At 48.5% G+C, this 19106-nt stretch overlaps 1 protein-coding gene across 1 annotated transcript; it reads right to left on the bottom strand.

Annotated features, from left to right (window-relative positions):
- Positions 1-1720: 1720 nt before the first annotated feature.
- On the bottom strand, positions 1721-18762 carry ptchd1 (patched domain containing 1). The gene is made up of 4 exons (XM_015955495.3): positions 18162-18762; positions 12787-13501; positions 3416-4110; positions 1721-2982 (listed from the first exon to the last, which is right to left on the bottom strand). Exons 1-4 carry the CDS (start codon positions 18573-18575, stop codon positions 1882-1884), a joined length of 2925 nt encoding a protein of 974 aa, XP_015810981.3. The 5' UTR covers positions 18576-18762; the 3' UTR covers positions 1721-1881.
- Positions 18763-19106: the final 344 nt, after the last annotated feature.

Here is a 19106-nt window from a genome sequence, read left to right as displayed (position 1 = left end):
TGCAACGTAATGCAGCTAACGGACAGCAGGGGGCAAACTAAGTGATCTGATTTATTAGCCTGGCCTGCCAGACGCGTCCTCGGTGTTTAATTCTGCACAGAGAAAGAGTCTGGTAACTCTCTGCAAAGAGCTAGTGATGGGAATTACGGCTCTTTTTAGAGAGCCGGTTCTTTTGGCTCAGCTCACCAAAAACAGCCGGCTCTTTCGGCTCCCAAGTGGCTCCTCAGATTTTCTGTTGCGTAGAGTACATTTATAACCAAAATAATGCTAAACTATATGTAAAATAATTTACTAATATAAAAAAAGCAATATATCAAATATTTATCATTTCTATGGATTTAATAACTGAACACTTTAAGAAATCTCCACTTTCCAACTGCTGGCGTTCATTTTCTCACCGTCTTCGTCGCACTCTCCTCCCTCTCGCTCGCCTTTTTCCTCCTCCTCATTCCCTCTCGTCTCCCTCCTCCCGCATGTGCTCTGCTGTGTGTCCGAGTCTGATCCTCCCTCTTCCCCACCCCTACTGCTCTGTGTGTGGACAGTCTGGACACGCAGTTACACATGCTGACCAATCGCCTGTAGCTTTCACCAAGGCAGGGGGGAGGGGGGAGGGGAGGGGACGGCTCCCAATGACGAGCCGGCTCCCGTCGTTCACTTCAAAGAGCCGGCTCTTAGAGCCGGTTCGTTTGCGACCGACACATCACTACAAAGAGCACCATGAGAGGCGGGACTAGCCAGCTCAAAAATAGCCAATCAGAAAAAAGACGGAACTCCCGACTGTACCGCAAGACGCTGTCGATTTCTAGTTGTAGTAAAAAAAAAAAGACATCTGGCAACGGCGAAAATATCTAATTTTTTTAAGAAACCCTTTTAGCGCTTGTACTTGTTGTTTTAAAGACATTTGAGTCACTTAGAACAGAGGAAAGAGCCGCAGTGAACTCTACTGCTGTCTTTGTTGTTTATGAGAAAAGAGAGCGTCGCTGTGTGCATGGACGTAATTTGGGGGGGGGGGGGGAGACATGTCCCCCCCACTTTTTCCAAAGTCAAGTTTTGACCCCTGCACTTTTTACCATCCAAAAACAATATTACTTCATATTAAATTGGCACTGGTTTAGCTCTAGGACCAAGCAGAAAACAACCGTTTCTGTTGAAGCCTGTTTCCCATTAGAGCAAACTGTAAAGACCCCCCCCCCCCACCCCCACCCCCCCAACGTGCCCCCCCACCCCCACTTCTAAAGTGAAAATAACGTCCATGGCTGTGTGTGACGTCCGCGACGCTGTAGTTTTTTAGCTGTAGTAAAAACGGAGTATGGCGACAGCGCAAACATCTTTAGAAGAACGGCTTTTAGCGCTTCTACTTGTTGTGTCCAAGTCATTCAGACCAGAGGAAAGAGCCGCAGGGAACTCCACTTCAGTCGTCATGCTTGGCAAACTCGGCGTTGTGGTGTGTGACGTACGATACTCAGTGCTGATTGGCTCGGTTAGAATTCCCACGGGGTGGGGTTATTTGAATAGGAGAGTTACCGGACCCTCTCTGTGCCGAATTAAACAGAGGAGGAGTCTGGCAGGCCAGGCTACTGATGTATAGTTTTAGAAAGTGAAAGCTATTGCGCCTTCTCTGTGATCACATTCAGACTCATTCTCACACCAGTGAGTGTCTGTGGGGGGAGAAAAGTCATTTACATGCCACAGCGCATTAGGATCAAGCAGGAAACCGTGGTTCCGTTGCATCAAGGACCTGCCTCTGTGTTATACTTTCCTTGTCTTTCAGGCTTCACCAGTAGCAGTGTTCTCTTTAGCAGCAAGCTATTTGGACCACGCTGAGCCTGTTCCCAGATGGCAATCACCATAGCAACACAGGAGCCAAGATAAACCCCCCCATCAAACAGTGGTAATCTGGTCCACTACTCTGGTGCTGTCATTCATCTCGACACACTCCACCTCTTGTCTCTGACCTTCCCTTCCTGGATGGTGGCTCCTGCTTTTAGAGGGGGGGAGGAAGGTGAGGAGGGTGGGGAGGAAGGCCAGTGTGTGCAGGGCCGAGCAGCCGGCCGTGAGAGCGAGGCAACGGAAAAGCGTGACCGTGAGGTTCGAGCGTACGGAGCCGACGGGCACAAGGGCTGCGCCGTAGCACAAGAACGTCTGTAGAGAAGGAACGCCGTGTCTCTCCAGCGCCAGCCTAACCCAACGAGTCCTGCTCTCACCCCGACCCGAGGTGAAGCCACATAGGAGGGGGCCGCTGCAGGTAGCCGAGTGACCCAAAGCTGAGATCAGACATAGCACAGACATGCAGTCCATCTCTACTCCCCACAATGTCATGAAGCCAAGAACCCCAAACTGGACGGAGAGAAGGGTGAGACCCAGCCACATGGACACCAGGGGCTCCACAAAGGCTAGTGAGGACAGACCCAACAGGAAGAGCACCGCCAGCAGTGAGTGCCTGAGGGGGGAACTGACCGCTGTGACATAGCGGTCCAAGTAGACGAAGGACGGGTTGAAGATTAGAAAACGAACACGAGACGTGAGCGACAGGCGGCGCAACGTGTCCAGCAGCACCGACATCTCCTCCCGCTTGTTCTCCGTTGTCTTGGCAACCAGGAAGATGCGTGAAGCCGCCACATCGGGCTCCTCGCCCTGACCGCGCTCTGCGAATATGATGTCATCCTCAAAGTGGGCAAACTGTGGTTCGCGGAGGAAGGAGTGGCGCAGCGTGTGGGTGAAGTTCTCCCTAGGCTGGCTGGTGGACTCGTTGCGGTCTGACAGATAATTCAGGTAGGCCTCCAGCCAGCTGATCCTCTGGAAGCCTTTGGCGTATTCCAGCAGGTCCCCCTGCACCGAGGCGTTCCAGTAGGGGGCGCTTTCATAAATGTAGAACCCGATCACCGGGGAGTACGAGCTGAAGTAACGCTGTTGGGCACGCGTGTACAATACTGTTGCTGTATCCATGGCAACCAGTGCGCTGGGGTCAGAACCTTGTGTCACCTGTTGGCAGAACAGAGACATGTGTAAACATTTCTGGTGTGTATTTGTTAGTTTTACTTTACAGTGATCCCTCGCTACTTCGCGGTTCGTTTATCGCGGATTCACAACTTCGCGGATTTTTTCTTTGGAGCCTTATTCAAGGGAAATTCGCAGATTCGCGGTATTTTTCTATGCGAAATATCAAGAAATTCCTGTTTTTTTTTTCATTAATTTCATCATAAAATGCACTTTTTGTAACAAAACTATAAAAAAACCAAGTAAAAATACAGTACTATGTAAAGGGAGGGTTTTAAAAGTCTGAATACTGAATACATACCTGTTAAATAAATACTGTAAATATGGTGTCCCTACTTCGCGGATTTTCACCTATCGCGGCCAGGTCTGGAACGCATCTACCGCGATAAACGAGGGATCACTGTAGTTTGTTTCTCACCTGGAGGAACCCCATCAGTGCAAAAGAGATGTAAACCAGGTACAGGAGAACCACAAATGGCTTGGCATAGGTGTTGGTGATCCAGTCTCCATAGCAACGCCGCACACACCCCAGCAAAAGGTGTGAGTCCTGAGGATGAGGGTCCATGCTAGCTGTGGAATGAGTGTGAGGGTGGGTGATGATGGTATTAGTCAGATGTCCATGGACGCCAGAGCTGTTCATCGTATGCAAATCTGCATGAGTCTGGTTGGAGTTTGGCGTCTGGGTGCGAACAACTCCGTGTGGCGGGTTGGCCGACTGAGTCTCTTCCTGGTAACGAGTGTACATCAAACACCGGTACCAAGCCGGCTTAGAGTCCAGCCGGTCCTGTTTGGGGACTCGCTTGCAGAAGCAGCCATGTCTGTAACGAGTCTCCAAGTAGCCAGTATACACCAGACACGAGCCATAGAACGACAGCATGTAAACATAGCTGATGGTCACGGCGAGGGTGGCGTTGCGGCAGAAGAGTCGGACAGCTTCCATGTTGGTGAGCGGAGAGGCGGCCAGGCCAAGCGTCAACAGGTGGATCACGGTGGAACCGGAAAAACGGAGCATGACATCTTCAAAGACGCTTGCCACTCGCTCTTTAACGTGCTGGTCTTCACGCGTTCGCCTCCATGATGACAGCATCTCAAAGGAGCCAAAGAGGCCATGACCTGTTGAGAAGAGAAACAGTATCGGTAGACTCCTCAAACAGGGAAAACTGGTGGATTTGACCAAAAGTTTTGTTTTTTATTAAGAGTTTTGCTTAAAAAGGTCAAGTAAAGCAGAAGGGAAGCAACTCCAAAGTCACCAAATATCAAAACCAGCTGACTCCCAGCTGATCCGTTCCTCTCAGCCGTTTCGGTTTCACTTAAGTTGCATCAGCATGTTCTTTTTGACCAGAGATGGTAACAATAGCTGCTTTTGAACTTTCTCCTTCAGCACACGTTCACACCTCAATCGTGTTTGAAGTGGAGACGCATACAATGACAGAAGCAGCACACCGTGAAAACCAGTTTTCACAGGAATGCAGCAGCTGCATTAGTGAAGCGGAGCTGCAGCTGTGCATGCGATCAACTTTACACCCAGGCTGAGCAACACTTGATAATTAAATATTAAGATAGAAATTATTTTATAGCTTTAATTCAGACAGATTTGATATTCTACTCATGTCCAGTCTCACATGCACGCACGTGTCTAGAGCAGATAGCTTTTTTAGGGGATTTTTCCACCGTGGTTGCCATGGCGCCCATGAGTCACCGTGTGACACACGTACACCCCTCTCCCTGCAGTGACCTGAACATGGAGAACCACTTAACACCTCAGAAAAGGCACATTGTATCGACACGTCAACGTGGGAGCAGAAGAGGAAGTGTGTTAGGAAGACGTGTGTGTGTGAAAGTGACAATCATGGGAGGTCAATGCTGCAGAAAGACAGAGAATGAGGCACTTGGCACAGATTCTGTGATTTAGCAGCTTCGGCCAGACACACGAACACTCGCACAGGAACTGAGAAACTGTTAGAAATGAGTTACGTTTTAAGGTTTTCTGTCTTGGTGAATTTGGTGTTGGTCTGGTAGCAACAGTGGCTAGGCTAAGCTGCTGGTCATCATTGAATGGAGTCAGCTAAGGTGGTACAAGAATCTGACAAGGAGGCTTCCTGTTCTTCCTCAAAGGGGAGACATATTAGGCAAAACTCACTTTTGCATCCTTGTGTGCTGCCATGTGGGACTCTACCGCCTTTAAACACTTCAAACATGAAAAGAAATCGGTTTTCTGTCAGTGTTTGGTTTCAAGAAAACGTGCCTAAAAGAAGCCGTTTTTAAAAGTCCCTGTTTGTGATGTCACAAATCGGGAAATGAGAATAAAAACACCACTAACGTGCAAAAGAACACTGCTAGAGGAGGAGCAAGGGCTCTACTCCGAGCCCCTCCCAGATATTGAAGCTTTTAAACTAACAGCAGATGATCAAGGCATGGGAGGGCATGGCCAACTCCAGCTTGTTTTCTAAAATGTGACAGAGCCCTGAAACGGCTCATTCGGGAAGGTGCTGAAAATATTAAAAATTAAACCTCTGACACAGCTTTATGAGAGAGGGATTTAGTGTAAAAAACTTCATGAGCATATTTGATATCGACCACAGGATCATTGTGGGGTTATGCATAGTACCCAAGAGTCTTCTCAATCACACAGGATCTTTGTTTAAACATTGCCATTAACAGTTAATTCTGGTTTACCGTAAATCCTCTAATACAGGCCCGGGTATTTGACTCAAGCTCATCAAGCTCCAGGCCTTTATTGGAAGGAGGGCCAGAATTAGAGGCAGGCCTCAATTTCTATGTGAGCAAAATGAACCAATGGTTCGCTGGAGTTTTTGACAATTAAACTTGTGCCCACATTTTCAAAGTTAAACACATTTCTTTTAACAATGGTAGTTTTTGCTTCAGCCCTCTCCCCCCTCCCCCTGCAAAGCGGCCGCAAACTCACTGATGCGCCTGCAGCCTCTCGGAGCTCCTGCTGCTCTAAACATTAAAATAATTATTTCATTTTCTGTTCCTCACTTCTGATTACCTTCAGTGGTGTCTGTTTGTTACGGAGCCCCTAAAGGGACATGGGAGGGGAAAAAACTAATGGGAGAGCTCGCAAAACCTTCATGTTCCTTTAGGGGCTCCGTAGTTTGTTGCAACCACCAGGTACAAAAACTAGCTTGTTTTTATTTTACTATTTTTCTGTCCTGCCTGTTTATTATCGTCCTACATCTCCTCTCAATCCTAAAGAAAAACTGCAAGCTGGTTAAGGTTAGGATGGGGGTGAGGGGAAGGTTAAATTGCAAGAGGGTAAACGTCACAATTTGGTTAAATGTCCGTTTTACGGCGGGTGTCAGTACCGACGCTCTGGCACACAAGTTACCCTCACGGTCTGTCACTGGCAAATCAAAAGTGAGACGGATGACACAACCGCCCCGCTGTGGTACTTCCCTGTTACCACATTCCACCCGGCCACAATAAAAAAACGGCCATTATTCACCTCCGCCGACTCCGACACCGACCAAAATATGACACCCGGCAGTTAATTAAATACAGGCTAATATTAGAGGATTTACGGTATTATATCATCAGCCACAGGATGTATTAATAAAAATCTCTGCATTGGATGTTTATGAAATACTAATTAAGTTTCAGAGTGAACCCAATTCCACAAAGGTCATTTATAAAAACTCATCCTTCTCATGGTTTTCCTGCTTGCATCTTCCTCCTCTGTCCAAGGTTTCCGGCTTCTAACTGCATTTTAACTTCATTTACTGTTCAGCTGATCCACGTCTCAAACTGCACTCAGAGCCATATTTAATAGAAACCCTGTTTCCTTCTCTTTCTCTGCTTTTCTTATTTCTACTTCTGCAGTTATTCATAGCCTCAGCATCGTCTCTCCAACTTGTACATATTCTCTAGAGCCTATCGTGTTTCCTCTTTGCACCAAAAATAAAAATAACTATTTCCCCAAGTTAGTTTAGCTTTCAACAGAACTAAGACACAGAAATGACACAGATACGGCTTTACTGCAGCTTTTCCACATGCTGCACAAACAAAAGGATTTGGCAACAGCTTCAGCAGAGGGATCTTACACTGCTGAGATATACGTATAATTTTTTTCTTTCTTTAGGGGATTATTGCAGAAGAACAAAAAGTTATTTCCTCAAACCAAGTGAAAATTTTCTCCACAACATGTTTGACACAGCAATGTATAGAGCAGGGGTGTCAAACATGCGGCCCGCGGGCCGGATCCGGCCCACAAGCGGGTTAAATCCGGCCCGCGAGATGGTTGTGTAAACTTTATTTTCATACTTTACAATGTAGAGTGAAAATAAACTTATCAGTGTGAGCAAGTTTTCTCTGTAATGAGTATAAATAAAACAAAGCTGCACTCAAGGCTCACACAAGAACTTGAATCACATCCTGAAGATGGCCGCCACTCTGGATGTGACTTCTGATATTGATGCACTGGTGAAAGCTAAAAGATGTTAAGTAAAATGAGTCAAATATACTTTAAGTGCTGCATGAAATTGATCTTGCCATGTGATCTGTAAGCTCTTTGAATCACTAAGGAATTTTTTTATTTGTTGATTTTTTTTTTTCTAATTTTCAAGTACACTTCAGGTGTTGTACTTGTACTATTTTGGATACACTGTCCTCAGGCTCCAGCCTTGTTTTATATTGATTGTATTAAAACAAAGTAAACAATCTGAAGTTGTTTTTAATTTACCGGTCCGGCCCATTTGGGACTAGATTTCCCTCAATGTGGCCCCTGAGCTAAAATGAGTTGGACACCCCTGGTATAGAGGGATGTGCGAGTGGAATAGTCTCCCAAAAGAAATCTCACATATTAGGGATAAAAACGTACGAAAAATTTGATTAAAAGAACATTTATGTTTTATGTAGAAAGGGAAATTTTAATTTTAATATTATTTTTAAAGGGTTAATTATGTTATGATATAGTATGAAGATACGTGTATAATATAATGGAAGCCTTGGGATGGTAAAACTATATCTGTTATGGTCATCACTGTTGATTTGGTAGGGTGGACTTGTTTCTGTATTTTTCGTGTTTTTATATTTTATTTTATTTTTTATTTTGTTGTCTTTTTATCTATTTGATGTAAACATTGTTTTTGAAGTTGTATAAATAGGTCCCCATGAAGAATAGCAGCAGCCCGCTGCAGCTAATGGGGTTCCTAAAATAATAAACAAATAAACACTGTCATGGTAATATTTTAGTTGTCTGCTAGTACCAGAAGTTATCCAGATGTGACTCACCCACTCATTTATATTTAAATGTTAATGAAAAAAATATTTTGTAAAAAGCCAGAATTTGACGTTGAAATGTCAAGAAAAAACAATCTAAAATTACTTTTTGGAAACATCAAAATGTTGGGAAAATGGTTGAATTTTGGGTAAAAACGTTGAAAAAAACACTCTAGAATAAAGCCATTCCTCCTATGTATGGATGGATGGATGGATGGATGGACGGATGGACGGATGGACGGATGGACAGGTGGATGGATGGATGGACAGATGGATGGATGGATGGATGGATGGACAGATGGATGGATGGATGGATGGATGGACAGATGGATGGACAGATGGATGGATGGATGGATGGATGGATGGATGGATGGATGGATGGATGGATGGACAGGTGGATGGATGGATGGACAGATGGATGGATGGATGGATGGATGGATGGACAGATGGATGGATGGATGGACAGATGGATGGATGGATGGATGGATGGATGGATGGACAGGTGGATGGATGGATGGACAGATGGATGGATGGATGGATGGATGGCGAACAAATGGATGGATGATAACGATTTTTCTCCTCCTTGAACCGTCACCTTATCGTGGTGGAGGAGTTTGAGTGCCCTAATGATCCTAGGAGCTATGTTGTCTGGGGCACTTAGTGCCCCTGGTAGGGTCTCCCATGACAAATTGGTCTTAGGTGAAGGGTGAGACAAAGAACGGTTCGAAGGATCTTTCATGGCGGTTAAAACGAAGAGTCGGAGGCCCCGGCCCGGAGGGTTACCGGGGTCCCACCCTGGAGCCAGGCCTGGGGTTGGGGCCCGTGAGCGAGCGCCTGGTGGCCGGGCTTTCGCCCATGGGGCCCGGCCGGGCCCAGCCCGAACCGGATACATGGGCTCGTCCAACTGTGGACCCACCACCCGCAGGAGGAACATGAAGGGTCCGGTGCAATGTGAATCGGGTGGCAGACCAAGGCGGGAGCCTTGGCGGTCCAATCCCCGGACAAGAAAACTAGTTTTTGGGACATGGAACGTCACCTCGCTGGCGGGGAAGGAGCCGGAGCTTGTGGCAGAGGTTGAGCGGTACCGGCTAGATATAGTCGGACTCACCTCGACACATTGCATTGGCTCTGGAACCCGAGACCTGGAGAGGGGTTGGACACTCTACTTTGCTGGAGTTGCTCCGGGTGAGAGGCGGAGGGCTGGGGTTGGCTTTTTGTTAGCCCCGAGACTCTCTGCCTGTGTGTTGGGGTTTACCCCGGGGGACAAGAGGGTAGCTTCCTTGCGCCTTCGGGTCGGGGAACGGGTCCTGACTGTTGTTTGTGCTTATGGGCCAAATATCAGTTCAGAGTACCCACCCTTTTTGGAGTCCCTGGGACGAGTGCTAGATAGTGCTCCATCAGGGGACTCCATTGTCCTGCTGGGGGACTTCAATGCTCACGTGGGCAATGGCAGCTTGACCTGGAGGGGTGTGATTGGGAGGAACGGCCCACCTAATCTGAACTCGAGCGGTGTTTTGTTATTGGACTTCTGTGCAAGCCGCAGTTTGGCCATAACGAACACCATGTTCGAACATAAGGATGCCCACCGGTACACTTGGTACCAGGGCAGCCTAGGTCACAGGTCGATGATAGATTTTGTAGTCGTATCATCTGAACTGCGGCCGTATGTTTTGGACACCCGAGTGAAGAGAGGGGCGGAGCTGTCAACTGATCACCACCTGGTGGTGAGTTGGATCAGATGGCAAGGGAACATGCCGCGTAGACCTGGCAGACCCAAACGCATAGTGAGGGTCTGCTGGGAACGCCTGGCAGAAGAACCTGTCAAGACGGTCTTCAACTCCCACCTCCGGCAGAGCTTTGACCACGTCCCGAGAGCAGTGGGGGACATTGAGTCCGAGTGGGCCTTGTTCCACTCTGCGATTGTCGAGGCGGCTGTTGCTAGCTGTGGTCGTAAGGTGGCCGGTGCCAGTCGTGGTGGCAACCCCCGTACCCGCAGGTGGACACCAGAGGTTCGGGGAGCCGTCAGGCTGAAGAAGGAGGCCTACAGGGCGTGGCTGGTCTGTGGGTCTCCGGAGGCAGCAGACAGGTACCGGATAGCCAAGCGGGGTGCAGCAGTGGCAGTTGCCGAGGCAAAATCTCGGGCGTGGGAGGAGTTTGGTGAGGCCATGGAGAAAGACTATTGATCGGCTCCAAAGAGGTTCTGGCAAACTGTCCGGCGCCTCAGGAGAGGAAGGCAGCAACTCGCTCACACTGTTTACAGTGGGGATGGGGAGCTGCTGACGTCAACTGAGGCTATAGTCGGACGGTGGAAGGAATACTTTGAGGAGCTCCTCAATCCCACCAATGCGCATTCCGAGGAGGAACCAGAGCTGGGAGGCCTGGGGATGGACTGTCCGATCTCTGGGGCAGAAGTTGCTGAGGTAGTCAAACAACTACACAGCGGCGGAGCCCCGGGGGCGGATGAGGTTCGTCCTGGGTATCTCAAGGCTATGGATGTTGTAGGGCTGTCATGGTTGACACGTCTCTACAACGTTGCGTGGTCATCGGGGGCAGTTCCTAGGGAGTGGCAGACCGGGGTGGTGGTCCCCATCTTTAAGAAGGGTGACCTGAGGTTGTGTTCCAACTATAGGGGGATCACACTCCTCAGCCTCCCTGGAAAGGTCTACGCCAAGGTACTGGAGAGGAGGGTCCGATCGATAGTTGAATCTCAGATAGAGGAGGAGCAATGTGGTTTTCGTCCTGGCCGTGGAACTGTGGACCAGCTCTATACCCTTGCAAGGGTGATGGAGGGGGCATGGGAGTTTGCCCAACCAATCCACATGTGCTTTGTGGATTTGGAGAAGGCTTATGGCCGTGTCCCCAGGGGCACCCTGTGGGGGACGCTCCAGGAGTATGGGGTGGGTGGTTTTCTGTTAAGGGCCATTCAGTCCCTTTACCAGAGGAGCGTGAGTTTGGTCCGCATAGCCGGTAGTAAGTCGGACCTGTTCCCAGTGAGGGTTGGACTCCGCCAGGGCTGCCCTTTGTCACCGGTTCTGTTCATCACTTTTATGGACAGAATTTCTAGACGCAGCCGTGGTGTGGAGTGTGTCGAGTTTGGTGGCAGGAGAATCTCGTCTCTGCTTTTTGCGGATGATGTGGTCCTCCTAGCTTCATCCAGCTCTGACCTTCAGCTCTTGCTGGGTAGGTTCGCGGCCGAATGTGAAGCGGCTGGGATGAGGATCAGCACCTCCAAATCTGAGACCATGGTTCTCGACCGGAAAAGGGTGGCTTGCCACCTCCGGGTCGGGGGAGAGGTCCTACCTCAAGTGTAGGAGTTTAAGTATCTCGGGGTCTTGTTCACGAGTGAGGGTAGGAGGGATCGGGAGATCGACAGGCGGATTGGTTCAGCATCTGCAGTGATGCGGACGCTGAGCCGATCTGTCGTGGGGAAGAGGGAGCTGAGCCAGAAAGCCAGGCTCTCGATTTACCGGTCGATCTACGTCCCAATCCTCACCTATGGTCATGAGCTTTGGGTAATGACCGAAAGAACGAGATCGCGGATACAAGCGGCCGAAATGAGTTTCCTCCGTAGGGTGGCCGGGCTCAGCCTTAGAGATAGGGTGAGGAGCTCGGACATTCGGGAGGGACTCGGAGTAGAACCGCTGCTCCTCCGGATCGAAAGGAGCCAGTTGAGGTGGTTTGGGCATCTGGTCAGGATGCCTCCTGGACGCCTCCCCGGGGAGGTGTTTCGGGCATGTCCTGCCGGCAGAAGGCCCCCGGGTCGACCCAGGACACGTTGGAGAGGTTACATCTCCAATATGGTCTGGGAACGCCTTGGGGTCCTGCCGGAGGAGCTGGTGGACAAGGCCGGGGAGAGGACGGCCTGGAGCTCCCTAATTGGGATGCTGCCCCCGCGACCCGGACCCGGATAAGCGGAGGAAGACGAAGACGAAGACGACGAAGACGATTTTTGTTTGATTACCCCACTTTAAGTGTCAACCTAAATCTATGGACCAGTGTTGATATAGTTATTGTTATCCCATCTTTCATCCTCATCCCCCCCCCCCCCCCCACCCCCCCACCCCCACCCCCACCCCCCAATCGGCCTGATTATGCCGCCATAGATTTGCAATGGTGTGAGATTAAATGTAAATGTTTGAAACTTCCTGTTCTCTGCTCTGGATATGCTCCAGACTCCACGTGAACTTGTCCAACTTTGAGGCTTAAAGTTTTGGAACCTCTACTTAGGTTCTGATTTTTGCCTCGGGTCAGAAAATGTGTCGTTTGTGCCGTCCTCCACCCCCTCAGTAAGTTCCTGCTCTGCTGCTTGTCAGTCATTTTGATCGTCTGTCTGCTGAGAAACGTCTTTCAGCCTGAGGCATCTCCAAAGTGATGTGAGATGAGAGAATTAAAGCAGAGGTGGTGTTGCTTCCCGCCTGTCATGTAATATCGCTAATTTCCTCTCATGTCTAGGTGTTTTAGGTGTTGTTGTGGCGACTCTTAAATTCGCAGTCCTATTTCTCACAAAGTAAGATGTTCTTTAGATATTAAACACTAAGATGTTTGACTCACCAAGCATGATGAACGGGATGCCCAGGTACGTGGAGTTGTAGGTGGCCCCGGTCAGGTTTAGAATCCCAGCAGCAGTAAGACCCGACAGCGTGACTGACAGCAGAGCCAGCAGTCCCAACCAGGGCTTGGACCTCACACAGTCCCTCATGGAGCAGCAGAAGATGGCCAGCACCCCGCACACTCCCACGCTGGCCAACAGGGGGCGCAGTGCCAGCACAGAGGAGAACTGGAAGTCTGTCCTTAGGGAGGATGAGGTGGAGGGGTAAAGACTCAGTTTTGGATGCAAAGCTCCAAAGTCTTTGAGCTCGGCACAGAAGGCTCTTTCCCATTGGCTGGCAACTCTGTCCATTAGGCCACTGCGGGACTGGAGGTAGTAGGTGAGCTGCACTGCTCTGGCAGAACGGACAACTTCTACTTTAGCTCCAGTCCCCTGGACTCGCACCGCTCCGTTGGAGCCCCAACCCTGAACGCCACCCAGCTGGTGGCCGATGTACGCCTTCCTCCCATCTGCTAGTTGTGTGATTGGATATCGGAGGACCGAAATGGTTCGGTTAGAGGCTCGGGCCAGCTGGATTTCCTCCATGGCACGAATAATGTCATCGATGATGCAGACATTCTTGTCGTCAGGGAGACAGAGGTAGGAGAAGGAGTAGTTGAAGCTGTTGAAGCCAGCCGCTGGTACCGTCACCTGCATCTGGTAGATTCTTTGGTGCAGCTACGAGAGGAACCGACAGGAGGAAGAGCAAAGAGTTTAAAGCGTTCACCAACTGTTCTGGTATTAGTGAGACGTGTGAGGGAGAGTGTTAACAGAGTAAGAATAGCCGTCTCAGCACTTTATCTGGTTTCCAAAACGAGACAACAGTGCCAGCATCAACTATTCTGGTTACTAAGCAACAACCTCGGTGACAGTTTAACAGCAAACGGCAACAAATCTTGTCAAAAAATAAGCCCTTGTTTTAAGATGTGAAGATCTAAGAGATGGTAGTATACCCGAGTATTGACACACCTAATACATGACCTCATGTCTAAATGTGTGATAAGAGTGACTTTAGTCACCAGTATGAGTCCAGCTGCAGTAGAAAGCTCCGCCGTTTTCATAGGCACTGACTCCTAAAATCAACTAGAAGTGTCAAACTTCACTTTCTAAGCAGACAACTGCATGACTCATCCATACCAAGGGCTAGCTCTGGCCTCTGTTCATCAAATGAAAATATAGCAGTCATGATGAAGATTTATCACCTTCCCATATACCCCTGTATGCACGAGCCGTCTCCGTACCCTTTATATATGCCTTATTGTTACCCTGTACATGCCTCTAGGGACCTTATTCTTTTGTATGTAAAACGTGTAAAGCGTCTGCTAAATACATAAATATAAAACACTAAAAATTCAGTTTTACATGACAAATGTTTTGTTCCTTCCACACCGTTAAAGAGACAATGTGTAGTTTTTGCTCTTAATCTCTGGAAATATCCATTGAAACATTGTGGATAATGAATAAAATGATGTCTATTTGTTGAAAAATGTTGACAGCTTCGTAACATGACCATAAAACTCAGGTCTAAAGTGCATATAGGGCGTGAGTCTAGAGTCTGTGGGGGACGCCATGTTTCCTTCTGGCCGGCTCGGGGTCCTCTGCCTGTCAATGAAGTCACGCTAGATGATTGGCTGAATGTAGGACTTATGGAATTACGTTACTATGTTCAAAAATATTTAGGCAGCAAGAAACACGAATTTAACTCATTCACTGCCGGCCGTTTCCTGATCGGTAAAGGCCTTCGCTGCCAGCGTTTCTCACCCTTTTTACTGTTTTTTTAAGAGTGATAGAACGTTGCGCGCTAGGATGATGTCAACGCCAAAACAACCAAAACAAAGTGGAGACTCACCTCTTACATCAGGAAGAATTCGCCCGTTTCGAGCGTTATTCGTGCTTTCATAGTCCGTTGTTGAATTGTGATCGGCAGAAACTTTTCCAGTTCGCGCCTCACTTTTTTTTTACAGCAGCGGCCCAAAACGATCTCCGAACACATGGATGTTCTGCTTCCTGATCACGTGATGTGTAACGTATGCGGATGAAGATCGTATGCGGGGGCTCGTTCCGATGCCCACACAGTAAAAACATGCAAATGACGACTTCGGTCGTCATTGGCAGTGAACGAGTTAATAACAAAACTGCATAACTATTTCCAAAACATATGTGAAAGGACAGAATCCTAAAAGACATGCAATATATTTTGGCTGAGCGGTATTGGCGTAGTATGATGATGTCATGAGCAGGTGCAGGACACAGAGCAGATCTGGAAACTGCAGTGCCGGAAAACAACAATCGGCCTTGTATTCTCTCGATGGAGCATCAAGTCTGAGGAGTCGCGTTGATGTTGCGTGTTTTCTGCTCCACAGGTAACATTTACGTTAATGTTTTTTAAAACTAGTGGCAGTCACGGCGATATGGTGTAAAACTACCCTGAAATGTACACAAGTACTGCCCCCATCCCCAGGAAATTTGTTCACATTTGACCCATGCCCTTGGGGGTGGTTAGCTGCAGTCACGGCTGCGCTTGGGAACCATGTGGTGGTTTAACCCTCCAATCAAACCCCTTCATGCCGAGTGTCAAGTGGGGAGGCGTTGGGTCCCATTTTACAGGTCTTCGACCAACCGTGGATTTGAACCCAGCATCAGTAAATCTGTACTCCATAACATTCATGATGTTTGAACATCCCGACTCTGATTGGCTAACAGCAATGTGACTCTTCTGCTGCCTCCGTTCACTCTTCTTTCTTAGGTCAAAAATTCAACATGGATGGGATCGCTACAAACAACACATGCCTGAATGATTTGTTGTGGAGTTGCTTTTGCTAATGATTAGCATCTACCAGCAGAGATCTGCTTCTGTCGGCAAAATCAAGACAGCCTTCTCTGGTCGCAGGTCAAGGTGGGTGAATCCATGACTGCAAATGTTTCCCTGTGACTGGCTTTTTCGGGCCTGTCTATGTTCTCTCAGCGGCTAATCCAGGTAACGGGGGTAGAGGATTGTTTTCACATTCAGCTTGTGAAATTTGAACAGTTCTTTTCTTAGCGAACGTCTGCTTTAAAAACAAGAATTTTTTAACCCTGTGGTAATTTATGAACCACCAAATGGGCAAGAGTCACAGCTCTTAAAAAATCTCGTCTAGTCGTTTTTCTCCTCGCCAACACTGACATCACTTTCTGGCGTGCAACACGAAACAAGTTCAGTGTCAGAGTGATGATAAAAGGCTGGGAGGGAAACGCTAGAACACACACACACAGTGACAGCAAGCTGTGAAAGCTGAGGCACGAAGACAACAATTACAGAATCCTTGCAGAGAGCATCAGATTATGTAACGGTAATCTTTTTAGACTCTCTTTCAGCAGCAAATCTATTTGTCTCTTTGCAGCCTTTTACTGGAAAATGATGCACAGCCCTAAAAACAGTCTGACTCCAGTTTTAGCTATTCTCTGTCCAAACTCTGTCCTCTCACACTGGAAGTGGGCCACAAAAGAAGTCTTCAAACAAGAGAGGGAGAGAAACTCAATCCAGCCTATCTAGCTGGCCTGTTAGTCAGCAAATCTTTCAGCTGCTTGCTCTAGATGCTAACCAATCTGACTGAAGGCAGGGATGTTTTGCGACTCTGTGGAGACAGTCTGCACCTACACTGACCTAAGAACTTGTCCTTCATCTCTTTGCATGTTTACGATTGCAAAGAGACGAGATTTGTATTCAGAAACAGAACTGGTTGCAGACAAGAGGCTGAACCTGCTTAGATGTTTCTGGGCTTCATCACATCTTAATAAGTCTTTTTTTCCCAGTTGAACTTGAAATAGATGATTTGTGGAGTAAAAACTTTCACATAGGAGTTGAAATGCACCAAGACCGATTCATCCAAAAGATCTAAAAGTAACATGTCTGATTAGCCTGACAAATCATCTATCTGGAGGAAAACTTAAACTCATGGACGATCTGTCATAATGAAAACCTAATAAGATTTTAAATGACCCATCCATCCATCCATTTTCATCCGCTTATCCAGAGTCGGGTCGTGGGGGAGCAGCCTAAACCGAGACGCCCAGACTTCCCTCTTCCCAGCCACTTGGGCCAGCTCTTTCGGGGGAATCCCAAGGCGTTCCGTGGCCAGGTGAGAAACATAGTACCTCCAACGTGTCCTGGGTCTACCCTTGGGTCTCCTCCCGGTTGGACGTGCCCAGAAAACCTCACCAGGGAGGTGTCCAGGAGGCATCCTGACCAGATGCCTGAGCCACCTCAACTGGTTCCTCTCGATGTGGAGGAGCAGCGGGTCTACTCCGAGCCCCTCCCAGATGACAGAGCTTCTCACCCTATCTCTAAGGGAGAGCCCAGCCACTCTACGGAGAAAACACATTTCGGATGCTTGGATCCGTAATCTCATTCTTTCGGTCACTACCCAAAGCTCATGACCATAGGTGAGGGTAGGAAATTAGATTGACCGGTAAATCGAGAGCTTTGCCTTCCGGCTCAGCTCTCTCTTCACCACGACAGATCAGCACAACGCCCGCATCACTGCAGATGCAGCACCAATCCGCCTATCGATCTCACGCTCCAGTTTTCCCTCACTCGTGAACAAGACCCCGAGATACTTAAACTCCTCCACTTAAGGCAGGACCTCATCCCTGACCCTGAGAAGGCATTCTACCCTTTTCTGATTTTAAATGATTTTTTTCTGCTTAGTCAAAATGGACGTGGTGTGTTCCCAGGCCCCGTGAAAAATGTGTTTCCTATTAGCCAACCAGCAATTAAGCCAGTTGTGCTGATTATTTGTCATCAGCTAATTTGACTAGTGGTGCTGCACAAAAACCAAACATTTGGCATTCATACCTGCCAATTCTGATCACCAGACACGTTTTTGTGTGTGACTAAGTCTATTGCTTGCATGGATTATTGTTTAGTGATGGTGCGTTCATGGACCAGAAAAGTGTTTTTAATTGCTTCGTTATTACTGAATTACTTAACCCAAATTTTAACAAATTTAATCTTTTATGTTCAAATCAGCTGATCATCACCAAACTGATATTGACCTGATTTTGTTTGAAATATTAAGATTTTATTTATAGATTGTAAACATTTTAATTTGATGAAGCTCTGTATGTTGCAGTCTCAGATGTTTCATCCTCATCACATTATTTCGATTAATCAATATAAACAAGCACATTTCTGATTATTATCGCGGTATAACTTAATATTCTAGTTATATATTTAAATTTTCTTGTTTGCATTTTTCCCATCATGACGCTTTTATTCAGATTAAAAAGCAAACTTGTCCCAGTCCTAAACTTTCTCCAAACTCGTGAATAAAGTCAAGAGTTTGCAGCCTGCGTGTACCTGCAGAATGGTTTCCAGGTGAAACGGGTCCAGCACGCTCCCCTTTTGGGCTGTGATGATCACGCGCCCGTATCGGCCCGGGGTTTGCAGGTCGGAGTAGAGCGCGTGCTTGGATCGGTTCACGGGGAACAGACTCTCCACCAGGTTCCCTTCGATCTTGGCCAGGCTGTGTTTGGGGGCCAGCAGGCTCGCCACGTTCCCCTCCACGCGGTACCGGCTGAAGCTGGCCCCCAACAGGATGGAGAGCAACACGGGCGCCGAGGCGAAGAACACCGGGTGGCTGGCCACGAACCGACCGAGCGCGTGGAAACAGGTTCGGAGTCCCGCGTGCAACACCTGGCGCAGCATCCTAGCTCGGGACCACGGCACGAGCCTCTCCCACCGACCGGAAAGCCCCGGAACACCGCCGAGCATCAGGGACCACCGGACGCATCGGTAGTGCTCGGTTCAGATTCGGGGTGGAGACGCTGGGCGGTGGGAGGATTCGTACCCCAGAGCGGGAGGTCAGCAGCCGGGGAGAATCCGAGCCTCCTCCTCCTTTTCTCCTGGAGTTCACTCATCCGCTGGAATGAAACAACTGTTCTGGTGACATCCTCCTCATCGAGTCCCTCTGAGGGGTGCACGGATCTTAGGCTCCCATAAACGAAACCCACTAGTTTGCGCACTTTAAATCCGGACTGAGGAGGAACCTGCATGATCATGACCCGCGCGTGCAGCTCCTCCTTGCATCACCACGCCACAACCTGATGCTGCCGGACGTGGACCCGCCTAGAATTTGGATTTCCTCTGCGGCACGATCCGTCCTCCCTCCAGCCAGCGTGGTTAGGCTGGAACTCATGTTCAATCCCAATCCCGATCGGGCTCTTACCTGGACCGCCTACCCCAACCCCCCCTCCCCACCCCCCCATCTGACGCACAAAAATAAACCATCTAGGTTTTAAAATT

This window comes from Nothobranchius furzeri, chromosome 7 (genome assembly GCF_043380555.1).
Source record: "Nothobranchius furzeri strain GRZ-AD chromosome 7, NfurGRZ-RIMD1, whole genome shotgun sequence".
Classification (NCBI taxonomy): Eukaryota; Metazoa; Chordata; class Actinopteri; order Cyprinodontiformes; family Nothobranchiidae; genus Nothobranchius; species Nothobranchius furzeri.
The sequence above is the reverse complement of the archived record's forward strand: the minus strand, read 5'-3'. Positions and strand labels throughout refer to the sequence as shown.

What these genes read in the sequence shown, in the direction of transcription:
- ptchd1 (XM_015955495.3), bottom strand. Translation starts at nt 18,575, where the DNA reads ATGCTCGGCGGTGTTCCGGGGCTTTCCGGTCGGTGGGAGAGGCTCGTG. An exon ending in ACCTGGAAACCATTCTGCAG is followed by an intron (nt 13,502 to 18,161) that starts GTACACGCAGGC and finishes TTCCTCTCGTAG; the next exon opens with CTGCACCAAAGAATCTACCA. An exon ending in CACTGATGGGGTTCCTCCAG is followed by an intron (nt 2,983 to 3,415) that starts GTGAGAAACAAA and finishes TTCTGCCAACAG; the next exon opens with GTGACACAAGGTTCTGACCC.